At 32.5% G+C, this 22,667-nt stretch overlaps 2 protein-coding genes across 4 annotated transcripts; one reads left to right on the top strand and one right to left on the bottom strand.

The window, feature by feature from the left end:
• Positions 1-459: 459 nt before the first annotated feature.
• LOC148605272 (uncharacterized) lies at positions 460-15,064 on the bottom strand. Of its 2 annotated transcripts, XR_015916073.1 has the most exons (10): positions 14,935-15,064; positions 14,620-14,794; positions 13,560-13,862; positions 11,684-11,750; positions 10,635-10,705; positions 10,146-10,220; positions 9,038-9,088; positions 5,797-5,880; positions 3,153-5,492; positions 460-701 (listed from the first exon to the last, which is right to left on the bottom strand). XR_015916073.1 is itself a non-coding variant. In XM_088549891.1 (9 exons), the coding sequence occupies exons 1-9, from the start codon at positions 15,037-15,039 to the stop codon at positions 3,217-3,219; spliced, it is 3,207 nt and encodes a 1,068-aa protein (XP_088406017.1). In that variant the 5' UTR covers positions 15,040-15,064; the 3' UTR covers positions 739-3,216. The 2 variants fall into 2 exon arrangements, 1 of the variants encoding a protein (XP_088406017.1); XM_088549891.1 differs by lacking the exon at positions 460-701 and having other exon boundaries at positions 739-5,492.
• Positions 15,065-15,915: 851 nt separating this feature from the next.
• LOC148605271 (uncharacterized) lies at positions 15,916-21,845 on the top strand. Of its 2 annotated transcripts, XM_088550399.1 has the most exons (6): positions 15,916-16,017; positions 18,148-18,230; positions 18,899-19,007; positions 19,662-19,747; positions 20,278-20,364; positions 20,860-21,845. In XM_088550399.1, the coding sequence occupies exons 1-6, from the start codon at positions 15,938-15,940 to the stop codon at positions 21,405-21,407; spliced, it is 993 nt and encodes a 330-aa protein (XP_088406525.1). In that variant the 5' UTR covers positions 15,916-15,937; the 3' UTR covers positions 21,408-21,845. The 2 variants fall into 2 exon arrangements, with proteins under 2 accessions (XP_088406525.1, XP_088406524.1); XM_088550398.1 differs by having other exon boundaries at positions 15,916-18,230.
• The last annotated feature ends 822 nt before the right edge of the window (positions 21,846-22,667 follow it).

Below are 22,667 nucleotides of genomic sequence, written 5' to 3'. Positions count from 1 at the left end.
TCTTATGTCTACAGGTGTTTATGTTGCGGTGTAGGTAGGTTTTATTGGCCTGTTTGACACAGATATGCTCATGACCACGGTCAGCATGTGTTAGTGATCAATGTGTCTTTGTATCGCTATTTGACTTTCTAGTTATTTTGAAGAAGTTTCTTTGTTCTCTTAACGTGGATGTTATTTTGTTGTCGGAGCATGTTACACCTTGTTTGTGAGTTCAATATGTTGTATCACAAAATAGAAAGAGAATATGAATTAAAAGTACATTATTAGGGAAAATATGAGCGTATAGTTTTCAAGTGATACAATTAGGGAGAATAGATGACAAGTTATATGCAAACGCCGTGATAGATAAAAATGACGAGGTCTTTTTTTTTCAAAATAGTTAAAATAGTTAAATATAAACACAAAATCATTCGAATATTTTTTTTTCGTATTACCGAAAGCCGTTTTTTCTGAATTCCACCTTAACAGTTTTAAAAGATGTATAATTGTTGAACCAATTGATACAATAGAGACAATGGAGATGTTAATTACCACTGACCTACCCTTAAAACAAAAGATTGCACAACAAATTCTCGAAGTTTTCTCAGTATAGTACTTGAAGATATGGAGCGGTCAGTCGTAGATTTGACAACCGCAAATAAATTCGGCGTCGGTCAGTAAACTGTTATTTGTGGTTTACCAATACAGCAACATCTGTACCTCTAAAAACAGATCAAAAGTGATGCCACTTAATTGCCTGTTTTGGCAGTTTTTGCCATCCAGTTAAGCAAAAAAAACTTATAATGAAATATGATAAAATTTGTTTATTTCTCATTCAACTTTTAGGCACAAATCAGTAGAGTGCTTCAATCAGCAAGGAGTCTCATATTTTTTTCAACGAAACTTTGGTACATGTACTTAGCAATTTTAGTAACACTGGAAATATATCATGTCTTCAAAAGAACAAAATTAGGAAATTTCATCTGCTTACTAAAGTATTTCCATCCAAACTGTGGTGTTAATAATTTAGACAAATTCGATGGATATCTACAGCATTAGAACCAATTAGTAAGTTCAAGCTGCAAAAATCGGTTGTATATTTGAATTACTCGAAGACAACAATTACGAAATAGAAAGTCAAATCTTGTACTGTTGAATTCGACCAAAGTATATCAAGCTTCATAACTGTACCACCAAGTAATTATATTTATAATCTGATACAAAAATACTTATTCACTTTGTTTCCAACATTTAAAGTTTTCAAATCTTTAACAGCTTTCACAAAATACAAATTTAAAAAAATATATATATCTTTCTACTAAAAGTTCACTTTAGAAATAGTATACTAACTTTGGATTAATCTACTTTGTATAGGTACCATTTTCCAGCTTCTAATTATGTGAAAAACATACTTATATGATAAGTCAATAACGTTTACATTACGAATTACATGCATGGTGCAGACATATAAAGCAGCTGCTAATGGAAGAGTTGATAAATGAATCTCTTAGTTATCCAACTACTGTCAGATTTAAGACAGGTATCTGTCTTCTCAGTTGGAAGATTAGGTAAAGGGGTACGTAGAAGATTGATATCATTGTATATGGAGTAAGGTCTGTAATTCCTGACGAAATATATGTAAAGTTCTACATTTTTTGTGCAAAAGTAAAATATATGAAAAGATTGTAGATTGTAATGAAGAATAGTTTAAAAAGAGCCACTACAGGAAAAAAGAACGAGTAACCGAATCCTTCACTTTCCTTGGAAACATGATTTATCGTCTTTGAATAATCAAAGTTTCTTTTCTAACAAAATAAACTAAACAAAAGAGACAACTGATATATCTACTTATTCACACCTTAACCTACACAACACTTATATAAAACGATTGAAATCAATTGAAATTTCTTACACAGAGATCAATCTCATATACTTTGAAACCTTCAAGTATACTCGTAACACGATGTTTAATTCCTAATGATTTATTGCTGTTATATCAAGTTCATCTTCAAATGTTCCGGTATTGTTTGATATTGTTCCATGTTTTATAGAGATTGTTTTGTATTTTAATTTCTTTATATTGTCCACCATTTCCACGTTATTTACTTTATTTACATGATGAAAGCTGTTGAATTCAATCATATAGCCAATGTGTGAATCACGTTTAATGAAAGCCCTTTTTGGACTCGTTATGGGGAACTGCATCATTATTGCCTTACTGAACTATACGCAATAGCAATATGATGAATGCCATTAGCATTGCCATTCTTACAATTCTGGAGTATTTGATGGTACATCCGGTTATTTGTGGGAGTTCATATTGCTAAAAATTAAGTTTTTTTTTGATATCTTTCTTTCCTTATCTTCAGTTTTTATAGTTTTCTATTTTATTTGTTTTGTTACATATTGTATGTAGATTGGTTTTTTTTACCTTTTCAGCTCATGTACTCGTATTTGACGTATTTGAATTAACCTACTGGTAACGCTTAGGTATTTTGCCGATATTGGAAAGAGGAATCCTGGGTAACTACCAAAATGGCGCTATTATGTTATATTATTCATTTTTATTTTAACGAAGTCATTTTGTACTCCATCGATCTTACCCATTTAGTGCTTAACGTTACTACTCTAACTCCGTTTGTTGTTTCAATTTATTTATTGACCTTACATTAAATTCTGATCTATTCCTTTTCAAAATAGTTCTACTACACTGCAGATTCTATGCCTCTGTGCACAGTTGGGAGATATTGGTCATTAATGGACCTTTGTGTTGTTATATTTTATTTTTTAGTTCGATTTTGAAGACTTATCAACGTTCAGTTACCGCGGATTTTATCACCTTTGTTGTCGGGGCCGTTGAGAGATTACGTTAAAGTGTGATTACAATTATTGAGGACCTTTGGTGATATTGACATTTTTTGTATTTATGTTGTACGCTGGCGCATTTGTTACCTTTCACCATTTTCATTCTTTTTTTTTCTTTTGAAGAGCTACAAAAAGATATCGAAAATAGCAAAAAGGCAGACGTTTGGGTAATTTATATCAAAAAACACTACTTAACGGTATAAATGATCTAAAATGGTTGGATTTCTAATCTTAATGTTCCAATTTGGTGCATGACACATACAAAGCTAATTAATTTCCTACATGTACTATACACTAACATTTTATACCTTTCATTCAATTCTTCAATTGAAATAGTTTAAAACGCTTGTAATGGTAACCAGTTAAAGTAGATTAGTTGAATTTTTTTTTCACAAACAAATCAACAATTTCTCGTGTCTTCGCAACATCCTCCGGGATTTTGCTCTTCATGTTTTGAATTAACATATCAGCGTTGTTTTCCAGTAGAATGTTAACTACCTGAGCATGTCCTTCTTGGCTAGCTATAAAAAGAGGTGTAGCATGTGATAAGTTTGTAGCATTAATTGATATTCCTCTGTCGATTAATAATTGTACTATCTCTAGATGACCTCCCATGCATGCTAAATGTAACGACGAGTCATTCCGCCTGTTACAGTGTTGAATGTTAGCTTTGTGGTCTAAAAGTTTCCTTGCAATACCAGTTAAACCACAAATGCAGGCTTTATTCAAGGGTGACATATCGTCGTTGTCACATTCATTTGTATTGCAATCTTTACTGAGGAGTAAATCTGCGATTTCCTCTCTTTTACTGTCTATACAGTGAAACAGAGGCGTTTGTCCATTTTTGTCTTTCAGGTTTATTTGCGCTCCCTTTTTTAGCAAACTTTTTACAATTTTCTTACCACCACGCCTACATGCAACATGTAACGGTGTATAATCATCCGATTCTTTTAAGTCGATAATATCACAGTAACGGTCGCTTTCTAGTAAAGCTGCCACCGTTTTCGGATGATTGCCTTCACATGCACGTTGTAATGAAAGATGTTGAAAATTATCAGCAATGCTAGGATCGGCACCGAATTTAATAAGAATTTCAACAGTTTCACTGTGACCCTCACTTGAAGCCAAATACAAAGGAGTTCGACCGGCATTGTCTTTGTCATTAATGCAAGCCTTATTTTTTGATAATAAAGTTTGGACAATAGCAGGTTTTCTGTGAATGCATGCTTCAAAAAGTGGGGTCCAATGATTGTTATCTTTCAGTAGAGGATCTGCTTGACAATCCAGCAGATCCTCAACGATTTGAGTGTTTTCCCCTCTAGCTGCAATATGAAGGGCAGTTTTCCCGCTTTCTTCCGTTGAGTTCGTATCAGCTCCTCTATCTAGTAATTCTCGTGCAGCTAGAAAATTGTTCTTTTCCACAGCTACATGAAGAGGTGATCGGCCACCATTGTCTTTTTTAGAAATCAAGTCATTTTGTTTTTCTAACAACAATTTGAAAATTTCTCCATCGCCTTCTATGCAAGCAACATGCAGAACCGTACGCCCATGTTGATCGACATGATATAATTCTATTTCCTCTGACAATAACAACAGCTCAGCGTATTTACATCCACGTTTTGATAGTACCGTAGCATAAAACAACGCTGATCTGCCCATTTTATCTTTTTCATTCACATCACATCCAAAATTAAGTAGTAACTCAAATATGTCACTATATCCCTCAAGAATAACCTCGACTAAGGGAAGATTTATATTTATATTGCAGAATTCATGTTGTTTGATATTTTTTAAACCGTCAATCTGAAACTCTTCTATAAATCTACCTTTGTTCTTCACGGTCATACTCTTATATTCATGCAAAGCCATTTTAACATTATTTTTGTTCTCGTTCAAATGTGTCATAAATTTACTACGATATGTTGCGTCGGACAATTGAGGGTTATGGAAGAAACTATAACCATTTCCTGTTTTCAAATCGTCTATCAAACGGTTAAAATACATGCATTCCTTCTCTTTAGAAACAACAATTTTATCATTCACCTCTTTGCCAAGTTGATAGGTTTCTGCTACATTCTTGATGTCAATGTATTTAAGTACAGAATCAAAACACGCGTTACCACATTCAAATACTACAACTGTATATAAAACTGGATGGATGCAGTAAATGTCTTTCGGATTTAAAATAAATCTGTATTGTAATTCGCGAAACGTTTTCTTAAGGTTTGTTCTTACGGCATGATTTTCGACATTTTTACGACACTGATTACATACTTCTATTATTCGATGCCAGAACTCGTTTTTGCGATCCTGTTGGTCTAACCACTTTATCTCGAATCTGTTCTTGCATACTACAATTAACAGCAACACACAAAATCGGAAATCGTTATTGTCCTGGTAGTCACTTTTCATTTCTTTTACTGTTTTGATCATGTATGTGAGCGGAGAGTGCATATACGTTTGTAATGTTTGCATAAGCAAATGGTTTGCGTTTGAGGTCACTAAAGTCTTGAGTTCACAGTCGTAAGTTACTTCATCTGGACTTATATCGAAACTTTGCCTGTCTTTTGTGTTTCTTAATTTATTTAATTCTAGAATCGCTTCTTTAGATGGGATCAATCTATTCACTTCATCCTCTTTTATGAAAGCTACATGCAGAAAATAGTAGAGGCTATTTGTAAATGAGTGCAAAGCTATTCGACTTGAATGCTATAAGGGGTGAAATACATACATCAATGATAATAAAGTAAATGAATTGGCAAAATATTTCCTCTACTGCTCAACCGTAGCTAAAGAGGTCTTTTATCAGTTTGTTAACAGTTTAAAATAAGTCTTAAGGACTACAAGTATCTCTTTTTACAGAAATTTACAGCACACAAGTGCATGTTTTTTTATAAGCGTTTAGATTATCAGGATGAATGACATGTTAGCGAAATGTTCCATACTGCCTACCCGTAATATTAACTGCAGAATATTCCTTTTCTGGGTTAACAGTGGAAGAACGTCGTCTACCTTTTGGAAATCCATTATCATCAGCTGAAATTTGAGTAAGTATATTAGGGGATTCTTGATTATTGATGTCTGAGTGGAGTTTAGCAAGTTGTTCTTACAGGAAATGCAACGTCAAAAAAACCTATATCGTTGTTTAAGCAATTTACGTTGCTTGATCGATGTGTTATGTTTTGAGTAGCGTCTGTTACAAAATCAGAAAGTCCCTATAGCAGAAGCGTAAAAAAAAACACCGAACAAACATTTTTTTGCATGTTATATGTTCACGAAAATCATTACAGTCATTTCTTTTGCAAGATTTGTTTTAATGAGAAAACAATATATTCATCTCCACTATAATCAAATAAATCAAATTAAATCAAATTAAATTAAATTTTAAAAAAATGCTTAATACCAATTGTATACGCATTATATATAATTTTATTTCAAAAATTCAACAACCGAACAACAAACTATCACTGGCTATTTGGTCTGTAACTGTTTCTGATTCAGAAATAAAGTGACTTTGGTGGGTTTTTGACATCCATGAATCATTTCGTGACTTGTACTTTATATCTCATCATATGTGCTTTATTTCCTGAATTTATACCTTTAAATACCTTCGAGTATTGAATTAATACATGCTTATTGTTGTGAAAACATGAATGTATATGGTTTAACCACAATTTTCGAAAAGATAAGAGTATAAATAGAACTTCTTTATCGGTTAAAAATTATTAATAGCTACAGAATCATCAATAAGATCTGATAGCTTACAGTCCACAATTTCGAAAATCTAGATTTATGAACGATGGACATTCTACAAACCGGTTAAATATGCACAACAGGAAGTCTTGTGAACACTATTTTACTTCATACAACGAGAATGAAAAGAGTGAATATGTCAATAAATCAACAACCCCATCAGAAAGAAGAGTTTCAACTCAAAACCACCTATAGTTATTCCTTGAACGAGGAGGATCTTCACAGCTCAGGGCAGGCTACAGCTGGGGCCGAAAAGGAGAATAGTTCATGATATAGGATATTGTGATATCTATGAAAACTAGTTAGCCAGCATATTGAAAATTGGTGTAATTTGATGAATGCTATTATATTATGCAAAAATAACGAATTTATATTTCGCATGTTGTCATGGTAATGACATAGCGAAAAATTTCGACTACTTTTGTCATTTTTCAGATGTTTTTCCTTCATGTCGGAAAAATGACTTGATACATCTTTACCAAAATTAAGGATATATAAAACTATCTACGTGTAATTAAATTCATATTTTGGATTACTGAATGTGGCCGCCATTTCAAAATGATCACCATCCAAAATAAGGTACCCCTTGGAAAACAGTGTAAATGTCATCAGAATTTTATGAAACATGGTATTTAGGCTTAAAATTGTATGCTAAATTCAAAATTTAAGATTCTGTTATCTTTTGGGGAATATGAGGGGACTTACGTGTGACTTGCGTGCAAGCACAACTTCTTCTTCTTGTGCGTTTTTGTTTTAACCGGTGATATTGTCCATACGTTTTCTGGATAACTAATGATGGGATTGGAACGCAACTTTTTTTTTTCAGAAGTTGGGCCCTACCCTATAGATGTGCACAACACTTAAAAAAATTTAAAAGAATGGGCTCTTCGGCGGAAAGGGGGGGTATGTCATAATATATGAGATTGCGATAGCTCGGAAATCTAGGTGGCCAGCATTTGAAAATTGGTGTTGGGCGGAGTTTGATGAGATCCACATTATCATGCAAAACAAAACGGAATCGACATTGTTTTGCATAGCCATGGTGAAAAAAAACAAATCTTGAGCCAATTTTTGTAATTTTTTATCCTAAATTTTCTTTCCTAAATTAAGGAAATATTAATTGAGGTATCTTTATAAAACTTATCATATATCTAAATCTATCTGTGCATAATTCAACGCATATTTTAAAATATCTTAGATGGCTGCCAATTTGTAATGGCCGCCATCCAAAGTAAGTGCCAAAATTGTAAACAAAAGTGTTAATTTCATCATTTTTTAGCTTAAGATTATAAGCAGAGTTACAAAATTTTAGGTTCGGGGACCATGTGGAGAATGTGAGGGAACTTTTGAGACTTGCATGCAAGAACAACTTAAAACTTTTAATTATTTTAATTCTCTTGTTGTGACAATTCTTGAAAGTATCCGTCCTTTTTCTCAAAAGAGGCTCAAGTAATTGAGATGGAACTCAGGAAGTAAGAATTACTCTTCGAAGGATGCAGAACAAATATTTCCAGTTGCCGCCATTTTTACACCGAAAATTAACTCATATATCTCGAAAACAGAATTTGACGAAACTGTGTATAGTTATTTAATTTAAAAGTCCAAAGAAAATTGGAAAAATTGATATCTAGGTTCTGGAAGCCGTCCCGATTAATAATACACTGTTCAATAGACAATATATTTTTAAATTGATAATTTGGGCTACGTATCAGTCGCAGTTTTCAGAATGGCAGCCATCGCGGTTAAAAAATCAAGGTTATCCGATTTAAATGAAAATTGAAATCTGGGTAGTTCAAAGAATAATCAAAAAACCAAGGTTATAGCGACAATCAAAAGAGTGTAACCCAGGGACAAAGACCAGACATGGTAAACAGACATACACAACAAAGAACATGAAGTAGCTAAAATCATACATACAAATTAACAAAAGCAAATTAGCAACTCGGACTCCACTATAAACGGGGAGCAAGACGGAAACTTTATGCCGATCCGTGTAATAGTACCCTGTTCAATTGACAAAATGTTTTTAAAAAGTACTATTTTTTTAAACATATGAGATGTTTTTAACAATTTTTTTAGTTTAGTTTTTTAATTTGTTTCTTAAAAAATAATCATTAGCTGTCCGTATACCACATTTTCAAATCCAATGACAAGTATATCAATGATTGAACCTCAGACATTTTATTTCATTCGAAATTCACCTTGTTTCAAATATTTTCATGATTTCTATGATTAAATTCTGATTTAATTCATAAGTTTGTTTCTTTGTTCGCAGTTTTATTGATTAGTTCCTGTTCTTTGTTGTGCGTGTCTATTTTCTCTGTGTAGTCCTTGTGGTAATATTATTTTGTAAACATTTAAACCTTGGTTCTCATGAATACTCATCAATTGAATACAATAATCAGAATTTAATAATCATTAACAGTATTACAACACTTACCATACAACTCTACTATCTGCCAATAGAACTTTCTCAGACTATACACAACGCCTGTTAAAAATAATAAAGCGGTCTTGTAAATAAAAAGATGTAAATTAGTAAACAAAGCAAAAGGTATTTTCTCAAATCCGTTATAACTGATAGAAATACACTAAATAACGACCGCGCGAATAGTTTTTACATTAAATCAGACAGAATTAAATTAAGAACTCTAGTTTAAACTGAACATATTCAATTTAAAGCAATTTCCAATCGTAATATCTTTGTTATTCTCATATGAAGGTTCAGGTTTTGAGTATATTTTTTTTATTTTTAATTGTAATATGTTGTTGTATTTTTTATGTTTCCATTTTGTTCTTTTGTCGGTTACAATTGTTTACCTTTGTTTAGTTTTTTCATGTTCCATTTCAGAAAGGATACATGTATCACAAGTACAGTTTACCTACATTTAGACTTCGATGGTAAAGAAAACTATTGACCAAAATTTACAACAAACGTGATGACTTTTCATCCAGAATTGACAACGTTCCTTTCATCTGTGGCAACATCCCTTCAGCACCTGCGTATGGAGTGTTCATATCACAACTAATCGTTATGCCATAGCTTGCCGAAACTACACAGATTTTTTGTATCGCGCTAGACTTCTGGAACAGGGTTATGTTGCAACAATATTGAAGTCATCACTGCAGAAGTTTAATGATCGTCATCATGAACTCGTGGATCGCTACGGTGTATCCATCTGCACCTTGAAAACTGATTTGTTCAACGTGTCTTAGATTTCCTTTCCTATTTCGTCTACCCATGACTTTTTATGAACACTCCGCGGGTGTTTCAAGAAAAGCAGAGGATGCTTACCCTACCGGTGTACCTGGTCCATGCTCCCAGTTTTTGTGAAGTTCGAGTTGCTCATTTGCTTTTGTTACTTTGTATGTATGATTTTAGTTACTTTATGTTCTTTGTTGTGTATGTCTGTTTTCCATGTCTTGTCTTAGCCCTTGGATTACACTCTTTGATTTTCGCTATAACCTTGGTTCCTTTGAATACTTATATCTACTTTCTTCATCGTCAGAATATATGATGCATTATAACAATATCCTACCCTACTCACCTACAATGATAATATTACTTATTACAACTATCAAAATTATTCTTGTTCCACTTAGTATTCCAATAGGTACATCAGCTGAAATGATTTTTATAGTGAATCTTGATTTGTATAAAGGCAACATAAACCTTTTACTACCAAAATGAAGATTTGTTTTTAGAAAACTCAGGGTCGATGCAACGGTGGTCCCCGAGGGTATTAATACGCTCTGTAGTCAAACGTTCTCCCCACCTTTCTATAAATTTGGTTCTATTTTCCTGATAAGAGATAACTCCTTAAATACATGTAAATGAAACAGAATTTTATAATATTGATAGAAGATTGATTGTTTTTTTTATGTTTTCAAAGAACCTCTTGAAAGACTGAAGTGTTGTTGTATGTGACTCGACACTTTAAAAAGGTTTGCTTTCAGACAAATATAATCTTAGACAACGCGTATAATAGGAACGCTATATTAAATCTGAGTAAACGCATTGTTATGATTTCCCTTACCTTGTGGAAATGAATCTGTGTCTTGATATCTTTCTTTTGATTGCCTTTGCAATTCGTCCATGGCAGATTCCCTGGTTTTAAATTAAAAAGAGTTGCAATAATGAATAATCAGATAAAGTTGACTTACTTAATTTTTTATCGCCAGCAAGGGTGAGATTACTTTATCATTATCGTGTACAAAGAACACTTGTTACTCCCGTAGTGATATTAATTCAATGTGGATCTTGAAAAACTCGAAAGATGTTCTGGAAATCCTCAATTCAAAACTATTATCAGAATTACCAGAATAGCAAGAAGACGTATGATTTTTCAACCCTTATATACTTCCATTCCCATTACTTAGTCAAAATCCTTCCTTAAAAACGTTATGCATCGTTATTATTCCAGAAACACTTATAAACAGATGCATGATACATCGTTGAGACCCCTCATACTTAGTTAAATGCAAAAAAATACCGGTTTTATATATTGTAAATTTTGATATGCTGTGCACGCTTGTCAAGAAGTAACCCCTCGTCAACAGCATTAAAATCAAATATGTAGGAAGATCATAATGAAAACATAAGTTGTATACCAGAAGTACTCAAAACCAAAACTATCGAAATAGGAAGCCAAATCTATCACAAAGGGGTTCTATCATAAGCAATGCAAGGAATTAAGTCTCGGTGTTTTACGCATTTTTTTTTAATTTTGAATACTCCCAGATTTCATACATAGGGTAGAAAAAATATGATAAATTTTGATGTCAAACAAGTCTGACTACTTGGTTGGTGAATACCCTCAGGGACCTCAGTCCACCAGTTGCGGTATATCGACTAAGTGGTTCTTAAATACAAAAAAAAACATTTCATATTAAATTTCGATATGCTGTACATGTGTTTCAATGAGTAATTTTTCGTCAGCAGCAGTAAAATCAAATACGTAGGAAGACCATAATACTACCGGAACTAGCATAATAAAAAGAAATAGAATAATTTTTTTTTTTTTTTTTTTTTTTGCTTTTTAATGTAAAGAAGAAAGTAATATAATTATGACACAAGAATATTTACCCATCATTATCAATATAACTACATGCAAAGCTCTGTGTCCAATTCGCAATTGAAAGGCATCTATAATCTGTGAATGATAAACACTGCATATTATATTTCAAAATATATATCTTATGCGGTATCAACCCGAGATTCCTATATCACCTGAAAGGCCACCAGTCGAGGGTTGATACCACATGTGATACAGATTTTGACATGTCATGTTCAATATTTCGTATATTTCAACTATACTTTAAGTATGTAACGTGGAGGGGGTGCGATATAGGTTATGCGATATAGGTCTATTGGAGTGATATTGGGTATGCGATTTAGGGTAAATGATGTAGGTTTAAGTAAACACTTGTAATGCATATAAAAGGTGCATATTTTTATCTAAACTTATGACATATACTAAATACTACCTGTCAAAATCTGTATCATATGCGGTATCAACAGTAGTCTACTATATCACCCCAAGGGCCATTAACCCCGGGGTGATAGAGGTCGATTGTTGATACGACATGTGATACCGATTTTGACATGTTTTGTTCATGTTCTTATATCATATATCTTAACTTTTCCTTAAATATGGTTCGTAAAACTGTGTGATATAGGGCATGCAATATTGGTCTAGGGGTGATAGAGTAATAGAAATTATCTTAGAAAATAATCCCCGCAACACTAAATTAGCTATTAAACTTTTCAATTTAAAATGATTCGGCTTGCGATATTGTGCTGGGTATATCCTCATTGGTACAAGTTGAAATTTTACATCAACCATAACCAGTTATAATGGGCAATATTTTTAAAGCCTTACACCAAGTGTGAAATCAATGTTTCTATTTAGAGCTGAGAATTTAAGAGCAATTGGACACGGTGATTTTAATATACCAAAAACTCGATAAGTAGGGGTATAAAAGTTAGTTCCATAATAGCCATTTAAAGTGATAAATTGGGGATATTGAAAATTTGAGATAACCTAATGAGTTTGGGTACTATTCGTTTTTTATAGGATTGCAATGAATTGCTAATTTAATAATTTTCATCTAATACTTGGGATACTTGTCTGTCTATATTCACAAACTACAGCGTTTCAATTTCCATTTACATTGGAATTCTTATTTAAATTGCATTTTTTATTGTATCTACTATGGAAGATGACAATGTACATTGTAATAAAACCTTTAAAATGCCACACATTTTTATTTTTGTTTTTAAGTACCACTCCTTACAAATTTCAGACACCGCGGCAATGGTGAATCACCATGTGATTCATGGTGTAGACAAACCCACCAAACAATGCTTTTTGGGTATACATATGCTATATCTTAACAAAACAACAATCCTTCCTGTATTCAGATCTGTTCGCTTGAGAAAATCATACCTTTATCTACCACTTAAATGAACCAAATCAAACAAATTAAAGAACGGTTACTCTTGCAAAGTGCCAATTTTATGTATTATCTACATGATTTTTATCTCAAAAGCACAACCACCAAATGAAATACTTAGACTGATTAAGTGACCAGTGACTGTTTCTAAACAAGAAATAAAACTGGATTCGTTGGGTTTTTGACAAGTATGATCACTTTCTTTAGGATTTTTATAGGGACTGCTCCTTTTTAAAGGTGCATTTTCGAAGGCTCATAACGAAATATATAATATTTCATTCCAATGATCCTAAGACAAATATCCGAAAAACCATATGTTACTTTTTGTTTACTAGAAAATTTCTAACATACTATGAGAAAAATAAAAAAAATGTAGACTTTACAACCATGAATCATATTTTGAATGATTTTCATCTTGAGTGCTACTCAAATATAGAAAGAAATTTGGCCAAATACAAACAACAGACTATAATAAACACCGTGACATTCTATTCATCTTCACTTACCTGGAGTAAGATGTGTGTCGTTTGGACAATTAACAATATGACAAGAGCAGTCTTCGATCTCGGAATTACAAAAACAAGTGGCAGACGGCTTCATAACAAAATCGTAGCCGTTAGTGTGATCACATCTGCACAGTCTATTAGATGACGAATTTCCCTCGCTATGTATAACTTGTCCCTCTTCGGTACATGTTGATTTCAGGAGGGAACAATTCGTGTTCCCCTTGGTAATAAATTTAAAAGGCTGATATCTTTCTTTTACACAAGAGTCCTTGTCTAGCCAACCTCGAATGACAACTTTATTTCCTGTATTGGAAAGTATGTCGATGATATTACTTAAATGTTTTGCAAACCATGAAAATCTACAGCAGACGATACCTACACGTCGGGAGGGGTGCAATAATCAGGAATTTCAAAAAAAATTTAAGTTTTAAAATGACTATATCCATTTTCCTAAGTGAGTACATACAGAAGCTGTAATTTTCACTTTAAAAGTCGTATTTCTTAGTGATCACAATCAATAAATTTAAGATAAACAGTTTCTCCTTTGAAATATTGACAAATTACTAAATCCATTTTGTGTGTGCATACCTAGAAATTATATTCAACTCTTTTATGATTGTAATCTATTTTACAATAAATGCTATACCACACATTTTAAATGAAAGAATAGACGGACAGATAACAATAACTACTTGTAAATTACTATGGTTCGACATTTATTTGACATTTGAAATATCGTATATTAATTATCGTATACATCATAAGAATTACCTTGATAATATATAACAAATCTCCAATACTAAATGGGATTTCTATATTATTGTGCATATATCTATAAAAACGTTTATATATATCTAATTTAGTATGGTAAATCTGATATGATATATAAGATATACTGTAAAATATACATGTTAGTTAGTATCTCTAATATAGTAATTACGGTATCTTATACAATATGTATGTTACCTGACATTACACGAGATATCATAAATGTGAAATAGACATGAAAAGCCTGCTATAGATTATTTTTTGGAATGTTTGAAAAAAAAATGCAGCCTACCTTTTCTTTGCTGAATCACACGATCGTTCCCGCATATCTCTTTGTAATGACCTTTATTATCATCGTATAGACAATAATAGTAATCTGAATTGTTCTCGCATCTAGCATTTCCTCTGTAATTCCAGTGCGAAGGATGTGGACACTGCATATCAAAAGCTAGTGTTTCTATCGAAAACTTGAATAAAATCAAAATTTAAGTTTTAAAAGGCGTGGTACAAATGCAGATAAGTTCAATTACGGAACACGATACTAAAATAATTATAGCTATATGTATAAGGCAGTTCTGTTGGATTTGATGCTAAATAGAATACTTACATAAAATATAGTAATCACCAAATTGAAGAAATTGTTCATATTAAATGAAAACACTAAGCAACTCAATTCAAATTTTGACAGATAATGTAAGAATATTAAATACATGAAGTTTACGCCGTTATTTACATAGTTTAAATAATCGTTTGTGATCTACATGTAATTCTATACAATCTTTTAAATACCGTCATGTTTCGATAACTATCATTGTCAAGTCTGTATTGATATATGTCCAACAGTATATAAAACTATCACTCATATATCTCAATAGTCTATTATCATAAATGTCGGTCAAAATAAGTACCGGCGAGTCTAAATTTCTTCATTACTGAAACAAATGGATTTTTATTAGTTGCATAATGTATCTAACCAAATAATTTTAATAGAGAATAGTTGTATGATGGTGAGCTAATTCTGGGCTTTTCTTCTGTAGTTTTCAACGTGTGTTTGCCTTGAATATATGCAAGGTTTCTCCAGTTATATGCTTCATTAAGAAGCCAAATATTATAGATAATGTTTGTGTTTATGACGACAAAAAAACAATTTTGATAAGTCCCCTTTGTTTGAGTATAGTTTGAGAAATCGGGGTGTGTGGGAGGTTCTATCGTTATATTAGATACAATACAATAACATACAATTATTACTCTGATACTCAACTATCATAGAACCAACATCCAAAGAATTTAGCTAAAGACAAAAAAAACGAAAAACGAACAAAACTAGCAAACAGACAAACAAACAAACATACAAAAACAAAACAAACAAAAAAAAACACAAGGAAATAAATTCGCGTGCAGGAAAATAATTAAGTCATGAGCTTAATTGTTTTAAATTATTTTCAAAAGTCGTCTATCACAAAAATTACAATAAACAAATAAATAATTTCCGTTTCAATTAGGACGGATGTCGATTGATGTTAAAACATAAGTTGTTAAATTTTCCTTTGCTTAATTATTTCATTTATTTCAATCTCATTGTCTGCAGTTGGACGGATTGTTAGGTAACAATGGTTTCTTATGCGACCGTTTTTATTATCTTATGTTTAGAGATGTGTGAATCAAAAGGTGTTTGCAGCAGAAAAGCTAAGTAAATAATTTATTTATTTCTTGTGTTTTGGGTCTAGGTGGTTACCTAAAACTACATTGTATACTATTGTAGTTTGTGTGTAGATTACCCTCTAATGTTTCAAGGTTACCTTATTGATATCATTAAGTACATGAAAGATTACTTTAGGACTTCAAGCACCAGTCACATGAATAATTGTAAAATAGAGCATTTTTTCTGAATACTTTGTCTACAATTTTAATGTCAGATAGCTTGAATTGTAATATGGGGTAAAAGGGAAAAAAGAATTGAGGCCTATTTTTAAATAAAAAGGAACAAGAACTTTGTTCTTTTAAAAAGAAAGGAAGGAAATGATAGGTTTATATTTAATTGTATTAATCTATTAACTTTAATGCCATCAATCTGTGCTATCCTCTGTTGATCTTTCTACCAAAGACGATGATTGTGACTTAACGTTTATATACTCCAGAAGAATCCATACCATAAACACTACATAGTTGGATCTGCAAAATCTACCGCCAAACCTCTTTTGAAAGTGTTGACTTTTATGCTCACAGCTGTCAAAGGGGGACGTCTGCAGCCCTACCACAGCACTTGTTACTCCCGTAGTGGTATTAATTCAATGTGGGTTGTAAAAAAGATTTTTGAAAACCCTCAATTCAAGATTATTATCAGAATATAATAGCATAAAAATCTACGATTGTTTGAACTCTTTCAAGTTTTTATTCCTCGTACTCAGTCGAAATCCTGACTTAAAAACATGAAACATAGTTGTTACACCAAAAAAGACGGTACACCTAAATAACAAAATTTAGTTCTTTGTAGAGATTCCTCATACTTTGTAAAACAAATATACCGAAGAAGATGTTTTCAAAACATTTTTGTTCTTATCAACAAGACATGTGTTTAGTGTGGTGGACGCGTTTTTCAACAAACGGTCGGAACTCCAATAGGAACAAATTGTGCTCCTCTACTTACTGACCTATTCTTTCACTCTTATAAGGCTGACTTTATAGCTGATCTGATCCGAAAGAAAGAACATCGTTTGGCAAGATCCTTTAATATCAGTTTCCGTTATATAGATGACATATTATCGTTAAACAATCCTACTATCGGGAATTTTATGCATCGCATTCACTCCAAAGAACTTGAGATAACCTTGAAAGGATACTGCAGACACTATGAAGTCAGCCTTATATATTGACATACACTTAGGGGTGGTAAAAGAAAACTATTGACCAAACTTTACGACAAACGTATGACTTCATTCAGTATTGTAAACTTTCCTTTCATCTATGGCAAAAACCATTCAGTACCTGCGTATTGACTTTTCATATCACAACTTACACGTTATGCTTGAGCTTGCCGCAACTACGCAAACTTTTTGTATTGCGCTCAAACCTATTACAATAAGGCTTCTTGAACAGAGGTTTGTTACTACAAGATTGAAGAAATTACTAGACTTTTAGAGTAATTATGAACTCGTAGTTCCTTGCGGTGTATCAATCTGCACCATTACGACAAAACTGATTTGTCCAACGTGTCATAGTTTTCCTTTCCTCCTTTGTCTACCCCGGGCTTGACCGTCTATGAGCAACTCTCGTGGGTGTTTCTAGTAAAGCAGAGGACACTTAACCTACTGGTGCACCTGTCCATGCTTCCAGTTTTAAGTGGAGTCCGTGTTACTCATTTACTTTTGTTTTTTTTTTTTACTTTGTATGTATTATTTCAGTTATTTTATGTTCTTTGTTGTGTTTGTCCGTTTTCCATACAGGTCTTTGTCCCTGGGTAACATTTTTTTTGTTTTCGTTAAAATTTTGTTTCACTTGAATATTCTTAAACTGACAAGGCAAAAGACGGCTTCCTGCCATGTTAAAAAATACTTACACCATAAAAAAGGTGAACCGGTGAGCTAAAAAGAATGAGTTTGCAAGTGATTTTGTGCTAGAAGAGTCTCTGTATTTACAAATGCAGTTTTAAAAGGGCCAAATAAATAAAAATGAACGTCGTCGATCGCGCGTTTGTACAAAATGTGATATTTAGGAGATATTTTTTTATTCGACAATATGACTATATGGCGACCAATTTCTACTTGCACAACGTTTCACACATTATTAAACTTTTCATGATGTGTTTTGGTTTCCTGATTAGGGTGCGCCTACCCGCTGGACCCTTCGAGTTTATTCAGTATTACTGCTGTGATAACCATGAAAGAAAAGTTAATAGATGCTTAGGTAATTATAATTGAAAAATAGATAATATTTCATCATTGCCTAACTGTCATTTTCTCTTAAACAAGTAAGTGATGTTCTCTGCATAAATCTTACATTGGGTGAATCCTTGTTGAAAAGACACCCTATTGCTTCCATGAAACCATATTCAGTATGTTATCGGAAATGCAGAATTAGCATTCAAGTATCAGAAATTCGAGGTTAAAATCGCATTTCATTTCATCATCAAAGGAAGTTAAGTCATTTTCACTGTAATTCTATTGTAACTCTGAACTTTTTTTTCTGTTTCCTTGAACATTTTTAGACCTTCAAACACCTTCCAATTTCGTCTTCAGCAGACCATAAACTATGTCCCCACAAAGTCAACCCAGTGTTTAAAATGTTCTACTTGGTTCCGGCACTTAAATTTGAAACGTAGATTTATAAAAATCTCACTTTAATAGGTAAATGTTATTCCTTCAATTTACTTCACAACATGATTTTCGTACTACAATTCCATTGACTCTTTTGTTTTCTTTTATTTTTCTTGTAATAAATTACTTTTTTTGTTGGTTTGTAGAAAATGAAACTCGAAAATAGTATGTTATAATGCTTTATTGAATTATCCTAATTAAATTAAGAATTTATAAAAATAAGGACCGGAGAAAGTAGAATCTGTTGTGACGTTTCAGAATGTCCTAGCGGTTTTATATCCAACAATGAACGGCCATGTGAAGCATGTCCTACTGGAACTTACGGTGACAAATGTGTGGATACATGTGTTTGCAATCATGAACAAATGTAAGTGTAATTTCTATGTCAAAAATCTTGAATTGACACACATACAAAATCATGAAAAGGAATGATGTCTAAAAACAATCGCTTCCATGTCGTGCACACTGATTCCCAATTTTCAAATGCGGCGGGGATTAAGAATAAAGTATGTCGTCGTTTATTTGTAATTACGATGGTGGACAAGACTTCAAGACTTCAGTTTTTATGTTGGGTTAAGACTTGTCAATATCATACAATTCTATTCTCGATTTAGCTTAATGTAATCCACTCGTGTACTATAGGATTTTTCAATTGTTGATGAAAATGAGAAGTTAGAAACAGTCTCCGATTCCATGATATTCCGCCTGCGAAAAGTGATTTTCAAATAGAAACATCGAAATGAAATAATAACAAAATTGAAATGTAGAATTTTAAAGAGAGGCACCCTGAAAGCCTTTATATTGAAAAAAAAATCTGCAACTTAGCCGTTTAAACGCAGTGTAACTTTTTTTTTAATTTTTGATTTAGAATCTTTCTTTGCCTGTCTGAATTTATTATCCATCGATCCTTCCGGCTGTGTATCATCATAGCAGTATTCTTCTATTGGATAGAGTTTTGCGACAGGACGGTTCAATGTTCCTCATGTTTTCATTATTCACGATAGGCACTTTTCTATTGCAGATGTGATAAAACAAAGGGTTGTATTGCCATGGACCCGACAGATGTAACGACTTTTCGAAATATAAATGAGTTGCCAGGCAATGGCAGTACGAATAACGCCAAGTTTTATTATTGTTTTATTTGTAATTCTTAATCACCAAATTACTTGATTATAACTGTTCACTATATATTATCAATTATTGTTTTCTTAAATAAATTATCTCAAAACTTGTAAGAACGCTACTGTAAACATGACATGACATTGGGAAAATATACCAGTTCTTAGAAACACAGAGGGCGATTATTCTACTTGTTAAACTACTGTGTCATTCTAGAGGAGTTGCTCATTTTCTTTAAAGCGTAAACAATTTACTTCTTATAAGGATAACATTATAATGGATAATTTCTTGTCTTTTCTTTGCATTTTTATATCAACTTATATATCCAAATATATGTTTTGCTGAAGAAAAAAATGTGCAAAGAATGTTAATTATCAATTTACTGGGATAGTTTACAAGTTTTTACACCAATGCAACTTGCTTGATGTGAATTCTGTTCTCTTAGATGTAAATTTCTAGAATAAGCGGTTATTAACACAGTACTTAAATGATATATTTTCTGCATTTATATTTGACAGCTACTGGAAATTCCAGTTTTCCAACTGTTGAATCATCCAAGAATGTTGAAGCTACCGCTACACTTACAACAAATAACATTGATACAGGTGAGATTAAAATCTCGAAACAAATGCATTAGGGTTTACCATTTACAATAAAACCTCTCTAAACTAATACCTGTCCAAATACCTGTTTTTAGTACCTTTACGTCAAGGTAAATGTATTTTGGGTAGTAGTAAACCGAACACCTGCCTGAACATGACGAATTCAAAAACAAATTTCGGTTTAGAAGGCGTACCTGTATTAATAGTTAATTAATGCTATTTTGTTTATTTGGTTATGCTTTGGTTTGTTTATTTTTAGGACTTTAAATACTCTTTGAGTAGGATGGCTTGCCAATCTGTGAGCTGTTGTTCTGTGAGCCAACAAAATTAAGATCCTTATGCATGTTAATCTGGTACAGAGCAGAATCTGTTCAATAGTCATTCGTCCGCGTTTTGAAATGCATGAAATATCGCACATAAGACGATGAACTATAATCAATCAGCCAGTACGTGTCATAGAACATTTACTATTTATGTACTTTTCTCTTTTTTTTCCAGATTTTTACAATGAACATTTTACCTCAAACGCAATTGTGATAGCTATACCAACCTCTGCACTAACATTTTTACTTGTTATAGTGGCAATCACAATTTTTGTGATACGCAGAAAAAACCTAAATTTCAACAAAACAAAACAGTCTGAGATCCTCGAAATTGACGTATACGATGAAATACAAGACGATGAACCTTTTCAATCATCGGATGCTGCAAATGCTGCCCAAAAAACGTTGGTCCATGACGAAGTTTTAAGTCCAGCCACAGATTCAAGTACATATCTAACTCCTTGTCGATCCTCAGACAGTGTTTCAAATAAATCAGCTTTGTCTGGATATCAAATTGTTTCTCAGACTGTTTCTACAGATATTAATTCTTTAAAACAACCTCTTGACCCAAACCATACAGCAAATAATGACAAAGAAGTAGCTTATCTTGAACTAGAGGTTGAAGGAGCAAACTGTATAAAAACTGTTTCATGTGATGATAGCATCACAAATCACGGAAAGAGCGATTTAAGCTGCGAGAGAAAACGTTTTTTCACAATGTAACTTAGCAAAATTCATTTGTAAATACGACTCTTAGTAAGCATCAGGAGCGGATTCAGGTGCGGGCGTGGTGGGCATGCGCCCCCCTAAAATTTAATTTGCAAAGCATGGGTTGATAGGAGTAGATGTAGGCGGTTTTTGGTTGAAGGTAATTTCTCGCTAATTTTACCACAAAAGATATCTACATTGCACCCACTCTAGAATATTTCAAAAATCTAACCTCAAAAAATGTTTCCTGTATTATCTTTTAAAATCTCTGAATGACAGTTTTTTTTACAATCTGACTGAATAATATTTAAGGTGGATGGAGGAAGTGGTCACATGACTTTTATTATCAAGAGCACTATATGGGAACACGAGGAAAAGCATGAAATGTACGTTTTTTTTTTTTTTTTTTTTGTTTTTTTTTTAAATTATTGTTTCTAAATTAATAAATATGTATTGAAAGTAAACCATCTTGTTGAATTTTAGCTCTATTTATTTATTGGTCAAAATCTAATTCAGAAAACTGCTCATTTTTTATTCCATTTTGTGAAATATCAATTTTCTATCAAATAACAAAATCAAAATTTGAGATGTTTATTGACCGACTTCTTTCAGTAAAAAAGTTTTTTTTTTTTCAGTTACCTTCCATAGCAATCCATTGTAAAATGGCAATATCAAAAATAAAAATATTTCAAAAATGAGGTCAGAAAAGTCATGTATGAATACAGTTAACTGAAGAGTGTTGTTAAATTGACCAATCTACAAAATATGAAGAAATGTTACTGACAAAAATAATTTTGCGTAAAGATCATGTTCCTCCTAAGCATCCTAAACAAATTTATAAATGTAATGAAGAGTATATACCAGCTTAAAAAGCGAGAGATATATTATGGTTATGCTCTCCATTCATCCGTCACAAGTCCTCTAAAACCGTGCGAGGGTCTCACCAAATGAGTTTTATTCACGGTTTTGTTTTACTATACAATACAATATTTCAGAAAAGATATACTCTTAGCATCTGCTACACCGTCCTTGCTTGTGATTTTTAACATTGATATCGGAGAGTGACATTCTTTCAAAACTTTATGAGTTAAAGTAGGTAAGAAATGACACGTTTTCTGTCTAAAATGAAATGACCTTAATCACGACTTGCCGTGGTTCGAAACTAGTTTCGTAGTACACAGGCATTTTTTTTAATTATGAAATCTATGCTAACCGAGCTTCATATGAAATTAACGTGATTTTCACGTGAAATTCACACAAAGGCTCGATTCAACC

This window comes from Perna viridis, chromosome 10, assembly GCF_037379345.1.
Source record: "Perna viridis isolate PV_CMFRI_1.1 ecotype Kerala chromosome 10, ASM3737934v1, whole genome shotgun sequence".
Taxonomy (NCBI): Eukaryota; Metazoa; Mollusca; class Bivalvia; order Mytilida; family Mytilidae; genus Perna; species Perna viridis.
Note: the sequence above shows the minus strand (reverse complement) of the source record. Positions and strands in the feature narration are given on the sequence as shown.